The following is a 13,311-nucleotide window of genomic DNA, read 5'->3' as shown; positions in this document are numbered from 1 at the left end:
TTTTACACGCACACATTTACTCACACCCAGAGTTCCAGGCTCAAACTGCATTTGGAAAAGCTGAGTTAAACAAAGATAAACCATTTTCTTTGCTGTAGGGCATCTCTAAGATTTTACTATGCATTGATATTCTCTAAGAGGTAGATAAACCACGGAGCATCATCTGAATTTTACTTACCATGAAGCACTCTTAGAGAAATATTTATTTACACTGATGTTCAGAGGATCATCAGTTTGTTACATGTTGCGTTAGAAGAATTATCAGAAGTAAATAGATCCTGGGCGCCTGGGTGGCTCAGTTGGTTAAGCGACTGCCTTTGGCTCAGGTTATGATCCTGGAGTCCTGGGATTGAGTCCCGCATCGGGCTCCCGGCTCGGCGGGGAGCCTGCTTCTCCCTCTGACCCTATCCCCTCTCATGCTGTTTCTCTCTCTCTTTCTCTCAAATAAATAAATAAATAAAATCTTAAAAAAAAAAAAAAGAAGTAAATAGATCCTGGGTGAGAGAGGATTCCCAAGATAGGGTCGGACAATCTCCTGGAGAATGAATGATTGTAAGATTCTCAGCTAAGATCATCTGATATCCCAACTGGATAGCTGGGACTGGAGGGTAGAGAGGAGAAAAGATGTGGCCAGTGTAACAAGGGAGAGCAAAGCACGCTTATTGATGTGGCAACATGGCAGCAGAGACCCCCCCAACTGGGGCATCTGGGGACCTGGCAGGGCTGTCAGTGAACATCCTAGAGAAAAGGGGATTGGCGGGCAACAGGTTTCTGGGTTCTATATGAAAAGGCAGAGGCCACAAACACAGAGTTTGTAAACTCACCCGATAAATTTTGATGAGCTAAATTTTGAACTGGCCCACATCTTGGCATTACTCCTTCTTCTCTAACACTATCCTTTCTTCCAGCCAGAACATGATCAGTGGACTGACAGGGACAGAGGCCAGATCACAGTGAGTGAGGGGTAAGAAGTAAAAGAAAGGTGGAGGATTAGGATAAGTGTAGGCAATTTTTTCAAGAAGTTTGAGGAAAATTATAACATAGCAGCTTTTTAAAAAGATAAGTAATAAGAGAACAGATGTTTATGATTAGTGGAAGAAGAAAGACATTGAAGAATAATAGAGGAGGTAAAATTGATGGAATAAGGTTCATGAGAGAGGATGGAATGGGATAGACATCCATGCACATGTGGCAGGTGGTCCTTAGACTGGTAGAGGGACCCCTCTTCCACTATGATGGGCAGGGAGGGGGAAAATGAACATGAATGCAGAAAAGGTGACAGAAGAGTGGGCAGGAGGTTGAAGAAGTTTCTTCCTGGGAGCTTTGTTTTATTTGTGAAGGAGGAAGTGACATTATTTTTAGAAGAGTGGATAGGGGTTGAAACAGTCATGGTGGAGAATGGGGAGGGGACCTGACCACTAAAAGAACCCCTGAGCCACACAAGGACCCACTGGGTTTGAAGGTTGTGAGTGTGTAAGGTCACCCACCCAGGCCCCATATCCATGGAGGATTTTCTCTCAGAGTGCTCCACATCCTGAAGTAGGAACAGCAGTAGCAAACGGCTATAAAGCAGGTTGTCGAAGAGAGGAGCACTCCATGTGAGCTCTCAGAGGTGAGGTGTTCCTGAAGGTGACAAGATGATGGCTGAGGCCATGGGAGTGAAGGCTGAGAGGAGGAAAGTCACTGGAGTTGAAGTTGAGGCAACACGAGGTGAAAATGTTGACTGGTAATCCAAGGGTCATCTTAGTTTCCTCATATGACATCAGGACTCAGGACAGATATGAGACTCAACAAGCTGCTAACAAGCTGCTAAGGTATTCAAGAAGCATGGTGACGATCAGAAGTAAAGCAGGTGATGGCAACTAGGAGTGATTGGAGGTGAGATTTTTACGTAACTCTTAAGGGTTTGTGATATGGAGGTCTCCCAACAGCCTCTTCAGGGGTAACACATCCCTGTTCATCTCAGGGGTCCTGGAGGACCTCCCCATTCTCCCAAGTGTGTGCTTGCACACACACACACACACACACACACACCTTGCTGCAATGAGAATGGGTCCTCTTCTCTGTTTTAAGTACCGAGATTCCCCATAAGACTTATTTTAGAAAGGTTTTTGTGAGCAAAAAAACTGAACACAACTGATGAGGCTCAACCCTTCCCAACCCCACAATGAGCCCAAGACCATCCAGTGAGTTGATAGAGGTACCACAGCTGCATCCCATTAGGGTACCATATGCTATGCACTCTCCCCTAAGACACCCCTAGAGCTATTGCTGGTGATGAGGCATTCTTGTTAGGGCTGAGGAGTTGAGTGCCGTTGAGATCCAGCAGAGTCTGGAACCCAGGAGAGGGAGAAGCAGTGGCCATAGAAGGGCTATGGAATTCCCTGGACACCTGTTACAGGGCAGAGAGGATGAGGAGGAAAATGAGGATGGGCAGGCTGGGGGAGTGGGGGGCCTCTGGTCAATTCCAGCCCAGCTAGGGAGGCCAGCTTAGTAACCAGGCAACAGAGGTTGAGTTCCTTCTGCCTCTCACTGTGCAGGACCTTAAATCATTGAGGAGTTTATGGGTCCTGTTTATGTAGAGACTCTTTTTATAAGCTATTCAAAGCAAGGGTGGGAGGGAGAAATAGGGAAAGAAAAATTCCCTTTGAATTTCCATTGCTTTCAGAGTCAGCAATTTAATGAGTCATGCATTCTGAATCCTTGCTTTGTCTACACGTTTTCATTTCAAAATACTAAAACCACTTTGTTTGGAACATGGCTATTTTTGGTTCATATATCAAGAGTGCACATCCATTTCTCCCTGTATTAGAAAAGCTTCCTTCGGATTGGATGGGGACAGCACCACAGCGGTAGGGCTGTTTACTTAGCTGTCACTGTTGAAGTCACCTGGGCATCCCTCTGTTCCTGGGGACTCTCTTCCAGCTGGCCTTCTGAGCCTACTGACTATCCACGAGTCAGCTCTAGACCTGGCCCAAAGACCCAGATCCCATAGTCTGGACGAAAGGGGAAGAACATCTCCTCAGACTTCCAGACTGAGGAGAGACAAGCCAGGTCTTCATGACTTGTACCCTTGCAAGACTCAAAGAAATGAAGTAGAAGAGAAGGACGTCCGCATCTATGGGTCATCTCCTTCAGGTGTGTCAAGAGAAGGTCTACCCACACCTTGACAAAGACAGGAATAGATAGTCTGTGGAATTCTTTTGTAAATTTCAGGAGGCGATCTGGGAGAAAGACTGGGGGAGTAAAGAGGGGGTACCCTACTTCCCCAGTCCCTGCCATCTACATAGGATGTCTTTCCACACTGCACTTAGTGCCCCAAGCCAGCTTTATCTACCTCATTGCTTTTGTTCCATCAGTGAGAGTTCTCTCCTCTGGGGACCACCTTCTTTTAAATGCTCTAGCTTAGAGCATTAATAGCAAGCACCTTACCAGCATTTAATGGATAGCCAGCCAACTTCGAGAATGGGATACAAAAACCAATATCTCAAGGCACTGGGTTGACAAGGTATATACTTCTCTGGTCATTGCCTTGTTCTTCCATCCATGTATTTATAGTGGAAGCAGCCGTGTTCATACCCTCTGCCTCTCCTCCCCTGGACTGTTGATTTGATCAGGAGTGGACAGCAATGAGCCTATGTCCAGTGAGATTAGAATTGAGACCATACTGACTCTCAACTGAGGCTGGCTGCCAAATTGGCAGCTATCTGGCAAGGATAGTTTTCATATGGACAGAGAAACTGGAGATGTAGACAGGCAGAGAGAAGCAGCTTTCTCGGGTTTTCTGTATCACATTAGGCCCTCATTCCAGCCACCTCTGAGGCCTTGGATTCTATGAGGCAACCCCTCCACCCCCAACCCCTGCCTGAAGTCTTCCATACATGTGCCTCTTTTCATTTAGGAGAGCGCTACCTGATTTCTGTTACTTGCAACCAAAATGGTACCAGGAGGTGTGAGAATGACCTGGGGTAGGTAGATGGGACACATCAAGGAGATGCCTCCCTACTTTATAATTTTGCCCTACTCTGCCTGTATCAGATATAATCATAGGCCACCACCCAGCATGCTTCAGGGTCTGAGAAGGCCCCTGATACTCTGTAAGCTAGCCCCAATACTGTACTCTCTGGAGGATGTTCCTATCTGAGGAAAAAAGGACAATGTGCTCTGCAAGTATTCACTGCTGAGGACTGATGTGAGAACATGTTCCAGTGGGCCATGTTCCCTTCCCCTCCATGCCCAACCTTTGTGCTGAGACCTTGACAATGGAACCCACTCCCATAGCCCCATCTCATCCTTCTTCTTTTTAACTATCTTGCTCTGCCCATTGCACAAGGAAATCTTTGAGAAATGTGTAGGTGTGCCCCCAAGGAAAGAGTAAGCAAATGTGTGTTTGTGGTGGGCCTGGGTGTGAATGCGTGATGGGAACAATCCTGGAGCCATAGAGACCCTCAGCCTGGGGTCCAAAAAGAATTAATGCCAACCCCCAAGGAGATGGCATGGGAGAAGCAGGTTCGTTCCACTTGGGCTACCACTACCCCTGGAGACAAATGAAACTAAACTGTCTAATTCATGCCCATCAAAATTCTGGCCAAAAAATTCTAAATCCTAAAGCCACAGGAACAAATGAGGAAATATTTTTTATGTGGGAATATGTTGAGCGAAAATGGTCTGACTCCATCAGACTTCTTTGCTGTTTCCTGTATGATATCTTCATATCTAGTAGGGTAGACAACTGTCCTTTTCCTCTGTAGTATCAGCCACATTTGCCATTTGCCACAGCCCACACAGGACATGCAGAAATGGTTCTCTGTTCCAGTCCTGACCTCCTTCCCTCAACATGCCCCTGCCCCCACTTTCTCAGGGCAAGCACCCAGGATCTTATCACTTATCCCAGTCTGAGCAAAGGCCAACCAGAAAATTCACCCTTGGACTGGACCATTCCTCCTCTTGTGGCTCCTCTCCTGGAAGGGGTGAGCTGGGATGGGGAGGCCCAGCCCAGGTCATCCTCCCACCTCTGGCCAACCCTCCTTAGCCAACCCTCCAAGCCTGCCCTTCAGCATACCATGCCCTTGGCCAAGGGTCTTGTCAACTCCCAGCTTTGATTTCCCAAACAATGAGTTGTGTTGGAGAAGGTTCTAGATAGAGTTTTATAGCATTCTGTGCTGGGCCCTGCAGTCTAGCCCCCAGCGCCTGGGAGAAATTACTGAAAATCAGGAGCTGTAGTCACCCAAAATATTCCCACTTCCTTTTTATCCCCTGCAGCCCAACCATAAACTCAGCCATAGACCCTTTTGGCCACTCCTGGCAGCTGGTGGCAGAGACGGCTGGAGAGCCCATTCCAAACAGCCTTAGGGAGACCATTTCAGAACACATCCAATTATATGACTCACCACAGACCAACTCATCAACACCAGCATCACATAGATCAAAATTCCCCTCCCTACAAAACCACCTAGAGTTGAAATTCCTCTTGAGTTTTTACATCCTTGAATGTCTCCGAGGAAAAGAAAGAGAACAGAATGGAACCCAGGAAGCCTGTGGCTTGGAGCGCACAAAGTCCCTCCCCTTGAGCTGACCCCCTCACCTGTAAGTGGGGAGAGGCAGGTAGGCCAGTGGTTACAAATGTAAGTTTTGGATTCAGAGACATTTGGGTGGGAGTCCTGGGTTTACCTTTGCCTGTGCCATCTGGAGCAAGTTGTTGAATGCCTGTCTTACTTTTCTCCTGTAAAAACGGGGTTAATAACCCTCCCCTGGAGTTATCATGAAGATTCATTGAGATTATCTTTGCCAAGCTTCTCCTCCCATGCTGCCACATGGTACGCAATCTATAAATGATATCGGTTGCTGTTTTTCCTAACAAGCACCCCCTAACCTAATCAGACCCTGATAAGGTCAGTGTTCATCCCCTTGCCCCATCCACACATCCCAGATACAGTCAATGGAAACCTGTCAGGTTCAAGAGGTACAGTATAATCTCTGTACCCAGCTGGGACACCCATCCTCCCAGGACCCCTCCCAGGTGTCCTGTCCAGAGGGCCTCCTCTCTCCCTGCCCCCCACACTCGGACACTCAGCAGCAAAGGCTCCCAGCCCCCGCACCACCCCCTACCTGAGGGCTGAAAACAATCAAGTCCTGAGCAAACACTTGAGAAAGCGCTTTCTCCCGGGGGTTTGGGGGGAGAAGACTTGCCAAGTGGGGAAGTCGGGGGCCTGGCTCCTCGGTGGCTCCTCTCCCCCTCCGGGGGCTCCTCTGCCCCCCTTTTCCTCATTCTCAGGCTTCCTCTCTCCAGGTTGCTCGGGCAGCCACATCGGAGGTCCAGAGTGATGTTTTCAGAGAGATTTGTGAGCACATCAAGGGAACTTCAACGGAGACACACACTCTGCAAGGAGTTGACAGAAACTTACTGCCTGCACAGTGCTGGTTGGTGATTTACTCAAAGTCAGTTGCCTAAATAATTCACACCCTCCCTTCTGTGTTTAAACAGGACGATGGTAGAAGCACAATCCTGGCACAAGAAAAATAATTACAGTTGTGGCAGATGTTTAGTTATTAATAAGGCCTCGATGTCCCCAGAGGGTATTATGCAAAAAAAACCAATAATGTATCTTTGGAACCAGCCTTAATATTGACAGGTACTTTTCCATTCACACTCCCATGGGCTTTGCTGGAGTGTAAGCTATGTGGACAGAGCTATAGAACATCCAACAGGACTGCAGCTTGCAAGAAAGCCCAGCACCTTGCCAGCGTAATTTGTTGCCTTGCTGTTGACATCAGCCGAGCCACAGAAACAAAGTGGGGCCAGAGTTAGAAATAGCCATCCTAGGGAGAGGACTCCTGCCAAGCCTCCTAAGCTTCTGACACTGCTCACGATCCCAGGGCAAAATCATCCTATCTTCCTTGGACGAAACAAAGAGCATCCAAGATTAGTATCCCTTTACCAGCTTCCGTCAGGCTCGCTTTCCACGTGTACGGAGCCTCTGGGTTCCCTTAATGTCCTCATCTCTCTTCTTTCTCCAACACCTGGTTAACCCCTACTTGGCCTTTACAACTAGGCTCAGGTGAGGGCACCTGGCTGGGTTAAGGCACCCCTCAGCTGTGCCTACTTCTGCTGTTGTCCACAATCTCTGCCCCCTCTTTCCTGGCAACCCTGCATTGAGAAAAGCTCCAGGCAGGGAGGAATTCAGACACACATTGTGTCCTGTGGGCCCATGCAGGGACAACCTTAAAATAAGTGGTGTGCAATAAACACTTACTGAACTAACATTTAATCGATATTGGCTCTCTTTGGTTCCACATTGAAGTTAAAAGGAAAATAAAACAAAGAGTCTCAAGAGATGTGAAGTACAGAGTTTCACTGGAAGAATCTTGGTGATGACGCGAACAAGATCTGGTTCCCCTGCATCGAGTCCTTGTCTGAGAGAGGCACTGGTCTAAGCTCCGTCCTTTTCCTCTGGCAATGGACAGATGAGTCTCCATTCCTCACTCTTGGCCCCTGCACATCGCCTGCCCTACAAGCAGCCTCCTGATTCTGATGAGAGGTATATTTCCATGTCTGGGAAGCATTCCCCTGCAGGAGCCAGCCCACAGGGGATAAGGCTCAGAAAATGCCTTTAGGAAACACAAAGCCTTGAAGAGGTGTGTGCGAATGTTATCACTGTTGTAAACTACGGTTGTAAATCTGTTGCATGGTAGGCACTGAATGTCAGCCCCATCCCAGCTCAATGAGACAGGCTCCGCCCTATGCATAAGGTATGTCAGTTCCTAGCATGATGAATGACATACGTATAAATTGACTGTGTGTTTGTAACTTCCACCTTGACCAGGAACCCGCATAATCTAGATCAGTGCTGGGCCAGATGGTCTCTGATGATCCTGACTATAAGATCTTTGGTTCTCTGGGGGTTGTGGCATGTGATTTGGATTCTCCGCCAAAACTGGGGCTCTATTTCATGCAATTGGGCTGGAAACTCCTGAAGGTTGGGGCCACAGAGGCACCCTATAAAGGGACACCCTATAGAGCACCTGCTTACCCACACATGCTGCACATACGTCTACACTCTTTTAGTCATTCCCAGTTATCATGTTAAGTTAAAAAGGAAAAACAAGTTTCCTGTGTCATTACAGTAGAAATGCAAAAGGAAAGTGACATTTTATTTCCAAATAGGCTTTCAGTTGCCATGAAAGGCTTAGCACCGTGAAAGTTGTGATTGGTAGCAAACACCGATTTCAAAAGAGAGTAATCAGCTCCCCATATACAAGAACTTCTGAACGTGTTGAGTCGCCTCCCTCATCAGTCCCCTCCAGGCAGAGTGGACACCAGGGCAGGGGCACCCTCCAGTGCTAGTCTGCCTGCTAAGACAGTGATAGGACCTGCCAGGAGCTCTCAGCAGAAGGTGTCCAAACTGATGGTCACAAGGGCATTAGAACCCAATCGACTTAAATACTTGGAACTTGCTCGTAGCTCAACAGGAGCATGGGGCACTGGAGGTGGCAGCTCCCCATAAGGAACGATTGTTCCTGCTGCTCAGCTCGCCTCTGGTGCCCTTCACTGCGGCACTCACGATGTGCCAGAGAAACACAAAGCCAGGGGCTGGTCCCTCAGCCAGAAGGGGATTTGGCTCGTCCAGCCAGAAACCATCTCACCAGAATGCTCCTCTCCAGATCATAGCTGGCCCAACACACAATGGGGGACACCAAGCGGCCCTCCACGGGCTGGGACTGATGGCCCATGGCCAACCAATGAGGCACTCTAAGTTGGCATCTGCATAGAAGATCGCCCTGCATCTTCCCATTTCACTAGGAGCTTCTCAAAGCCAAGAGCCATGGTGCATGGACCTCCCAAGTCCCCAGTGGCCTTAGGCACCTTGGGACCCACAGTAAATACCTACTGAAAATAACTCTTTGTTCCCAAATTAACTGCTTACCTCATTTCCTCATGAGAATCCTAAGGGCAATTAATTTCTAGAATGTCTCCTTCATGCCCATTTGCCAGTTGTCTTTATTATCTGAAAGGTCAACCAGAAGCTGGTTTTTGAGCCCAAGTTTTGAAGTTAGAGCTTTGGGCTCATTCCTGGACCCACATTAGTGTCCTCTTCAGCTTTTCATTTTGACAAATGACCCAACCACTTCCTTTAACACCTAAAATGTTCCTTGAGCACTGGTCACTCACTATGAGGCACTCTGGGCCACTCAAGGGCTCCATCTGCTCCATCTCTTTTACCAAACCATAATATGCAGAGATTAGGGGTAGTGATGTGTTTAAGAATATGGCTCATTGAATCAGACTGTGCAGTTCAAATCCTGGCTTTGCCACTTATGGGCTGTGTGACTGCAGACAAGTTTCTTGACCTCTCTGTGCTTCACTTCCCTCATCTGCAAAATGGACCTCATAATAATAGCACCTACTTTTTAGGATTATTGTAAAGTGCTTGGCATGGAGCATACTACATATGCTAGCTATCATGATTAATTCCTTCCTTTTGCACCTAACAGGCAGTGGCTGAACACCCACTCTGTTCAGATGGGTGCTGGGCTGAACCCACAGTGGGATAGGAGAGGGGGTGGCACAGAAGTGAATGCACCGCAGATTCAGCCCCACAGAACCCAGAATCAAGATGGGGATACAGAAACAAAACACAGGCCAAAGAAGGAGGTTGCTCTTGCTCTTTCAGTTCAAAGAGTCAATTTGTCCTAAAGAGTATCTGGGAGGGGAGGTTTTGATTCTTCCCTTCAGTCCCACCATTTAAGAACATAATAGATCCCTGTGCCTGCCTCTGAGGAAGGGAGATTTGGGATGCAGTCTGCATGAATTGGTCAACTTTGTCATTCCAGCATCCATGTCTCCTAGTATCTATTTGGGTACATGGGTCACAGACAAACTCGGTCCTTCATAGATTTTGGTCCCTTTGGGGTATCTAAAATTACAATACCTGTAGGAGTAAGGTATGGCTGAAAATCTAATGTTTATGATTAGAGTGTACAAGCCTGCATTTTTTGGCATAAATAATTCATAAGTATGGGGTGAATGGTTCTATTTCATTTCTAGGAAGCCCAAATACTTCCCAGACTGATTATTTAGACTAAGACCCACTTCAAATGTCCACCAAGAATACTCCCACCATTCTGACCACATCAGGCATCAAGTTAGAGTCTTTTGTGCCTTGTAGCCCCTGCTATATTTTACAGTTGTTGACAGACACATTATAATCGTAACTGTGCTCTATAACATTTGAAAAGAGTTTTGCATGTGGGTCTTTTCTCTCAAAACCCTCCACACATGTGTCGTCAAATTGATCCACAAATAAAATGTATTTTTATTAGAATGGAATACAATTCTGGCTCTTTGTTCATCATGTCTTTCACTTATTATTTTTTAGCATATTTCAAGTATATAATACATTATTATTAACGATAGTCATCTTGCTGTACACTAGGTCTCCAGAATGTATCTTATAACTAAAATATTGTATCCTCTGACCACCTCTGACCAACATTTCCCCTTTTCCTCCACTCCCAGCCCCTGGTAACCACCATTCTGTTATCTGTTACTATGATAGTAACTTTTTTTAGATTCCACATATATAAGTGAGGTCATGCATTATTTGTCATTCTGTGTCTGGCTTATTTCTTTTTATTCCTTTTTTAAAAAAAGATTTATTTATTTATTTTAGAGACAGAGAAAGAGAGTTCACATGTGTGCAGGGGCAGGGAGGGGCAGAGGGAGAGGGTGAGGGAGAGAGAAACTCAAGCGGACTCCATGCTGAGCAGGGAGCCTGACATGGAGCTCCATCCCACAACCCTGAGATCATGACCTGAGCTGAAACCAAGAGTTGGATGCTTAACTGACTGTGCTACCCAGGGGCCCCTGGTTTATTTCACTTAGCATAATACCCTCCAGTTTCATCCACGTTGTAGCAAATGGCAGGAGTTCCTTCTTTTTTGGCTGATTAATATTCCAATGAGTGTGTGTGTGTGTGTGTGTGCATGTGTGTATGAGATTAGATAGATAGATAGATAGATAGATAGATAGATAGATAGATAGATAGATACAGATATATGTGACTGATATATATATCACATTTTCTTTATTGATTCACCTATTGATGGACACTTAGGTTGTTTCCATATTTTGGCTACTGTGAATAATGCTGCAATGAACAGGAAAGTACAAAAGATAGTGACTTTATTTCCTCTGAATATATACCCAGAAGTGGAATTGCTGGATCTTATGGAAATTCTATTTTTAACTGTTTGGGGAACCTCCACAATGTTTTCTATTGTGGTTGTACCAATTTACAATCTCACCAACAGTGCACAAGTGTTCCCTTTAATATAATTCTGTTTGGAAGGTACCTTTGGACAAAATGTTGACTGGAGTAGGTCATGCCATGTGGTATTTAGTGGGGTACAACTTGCTGAGAGCAAGAAGTCCAAGGCATAGTTTGAGGTCCAGCCAGCCCCAAAGCTAAGTGTTGCATTTACTGGAACATGTGAGCACTGGAGCTCCTTCTATAGGAGAGATGTTGTCAAAGAAGAAAACGCTGCTCAAAGTGCAGATGAGCAACAAATTCTGACTATTGTGCTTGTGTTTATTGACTCTGAGACTGTCCTGCAGAAGTGACTGTTCACCATCATTTAAAATACTTTAATACCAAGGAGTAGTCAAAAGCACAAATAAAAGAACAAAAATAACCTGCTGGTTTGCATATAGGAAATGTCCATTGAGTTCCTGAAAAATACAAAAGCACATGCTAAATGCTCCCTTAAATGGACTGTAAAAGTGAAAATTTGTTTTCTCCGTATTTCTATCCAAAATCATTTGGATATATGAAAATAATACGTATACCCAGGCAAAGCCAAGATTCTAACCCACGTCTGAAAACTGGAACTAGTTCCTCAAAAGCCCCTGCTGTATAATTCTGCAAGTGCTGCTCCTCAAGAGCCCTGATATCCCTTCATATCCTGGCTCAGAGTCACATAAACAAAATATCCTAAACCCTAGTTCCTCAAAATGAAAACCAAGAACTATAAATGGCTCTGAGCAATTAAATTGAAAGTTGAAAACCATAGTAAAATAGGAAACTGGATATTTCCTTAACATAAATACATATATATCCATATCAGTTCAAACATCAGCATCCAGCCTCTTACTTTTGAGGACACATCAGAGACGAAATGGCTAAAATCAGGGTACAGTCTCTATCACCACTACTATGCACTGTATTGTTCCTGTCTCTGCTACTATTAATACTATATTGTAGGCATTAACCAACATGAATAGACAAGCAATTAGAGGCATAAGATTGGAAAGGAAGAAACAAAATAAAACCATCTCTCTCTCCTTAGAGATGATATAATTATATATCTGGAAACCCAAAAGAACCCAAGAAAAACCTATTACAAATAATAAGAGAATTTAGTAAACTTGTAGGATGTAAGACTAACATATAGAACTTATTAGACTTCATCTATAGAAACAATACTGAGTTAGAAGAAATAGATAATAGCCAGAGGCTATTTACAATGGGAAAAATAAATAAATTAGAAGTTTTACATATTTAAAAATTATATCAAAAGGAAAAGTAAAGCAATTCCTAAAAATAAAAAATAAACTAAAACACGCAGACACAACTATATTTCAGGTCAATGGCTTAACTTTGAAGAGAAGAATTTTTTTTCAAATTACTTAAAACAGGGGCACCTGTTTTAGTTGGTTAGGCGTCTGATTCTTGATCTCAGCTTGGATCTTGATCTTAGGGTCGTGAGTTCAAGCCCTGTGTTGGGCTCCACACTGGGCGTGGAGCCTACTTAAAAACAAACAAACAAACAAACAAATGAACATAAACAAATTACTTAAAACATAATATTTTGATTCCACATTCCAAGTAAGAGACAGATGCTAAGGATGAAAAAAACCACCAAGAAGTCATAAATAAGCTAATGTCATTAGGAATCAAGATTTTCTGCATTGGAGTAAAGAGATATAAAACTTTAAAGTGGAATTAAAACCCTGAAATTTAATTTGCCTAAGAATATTAGTATGAATTCAAGATTTATTTTTCTTTCAAGAATATGCATGTCCCGGTTCTGTCACTGAAAATGTTTCACAGTAATAAAACTCCGCAGCAATGAGCACCACTAGCACTCATACTGTGGTCTCTAAATACCACATCCAGCTATAAGTAGTCAGCTCCATGGGAGGAAATGTAAAAGTCAGCCTGGGACTTCTCGTCGGGCCTGAATACACGTAAGCTCCCAATGATATCATGTGATAGAGGAGCCAACTTGAAGACACATCCAATGGCCAGATAT

At 44.9% G+C, this 13,311-nt stretch overlaps 1 protein-coding gene across 1 annotated transcript in view; it reads right to left on the bottom strand.

Annotated features, from left to right (window-relative positions):
* CALN1 (calneuron 1) overlaps nucleotides 1-12,737 on the bottom strand; it is a 491,968-nt gene extending 479,231 nt beyond the window's left edge. The window contains exons 1-2 of the mRNA XM_054507623.2: nucleotides 12,701-12,737; nucleotides 6,190-6,379 (exon numbers count right to left, since the gene is read on the bottom strand). Coding sequence (XP_054363598.1) covers nucleotides 6,190-6,308 — 119 coding nt within the window. The 5' untranslated portion in view covers nucleotides 6,309-6,379; nucleotides 12,701-12,737. The remainder of the gene's footprint in view (nucleotides 1-6,189; nucleotides 6,380-12,700) is intronic.
* Nucleotides 12,738-13,311: the final 574 nt, after the last annotated feature.

This window comes from Mirounga angustirostris, unplaced genomic scaffold (assembly GCF_029215605.1).
Source record: "Mirounga angustirostris isolate CCGP_5_RB_7025 unplaced genomic scaffold, mMirAng1.0.hap1 SCAF_5, whole genome shotgun sequence".
Classification (NCBI taxonomy): domain Eukaryota; kingdom Metazoa; phylum Chordata; class Mammalia; order Carnivora; family Phocidae; genus Mirounga; species Mirounga angustirostris.
Note: the sequence above shows the minus strand (reverse complement) of the source record. Positions and strands in the feature narration are given on the sequence as shown.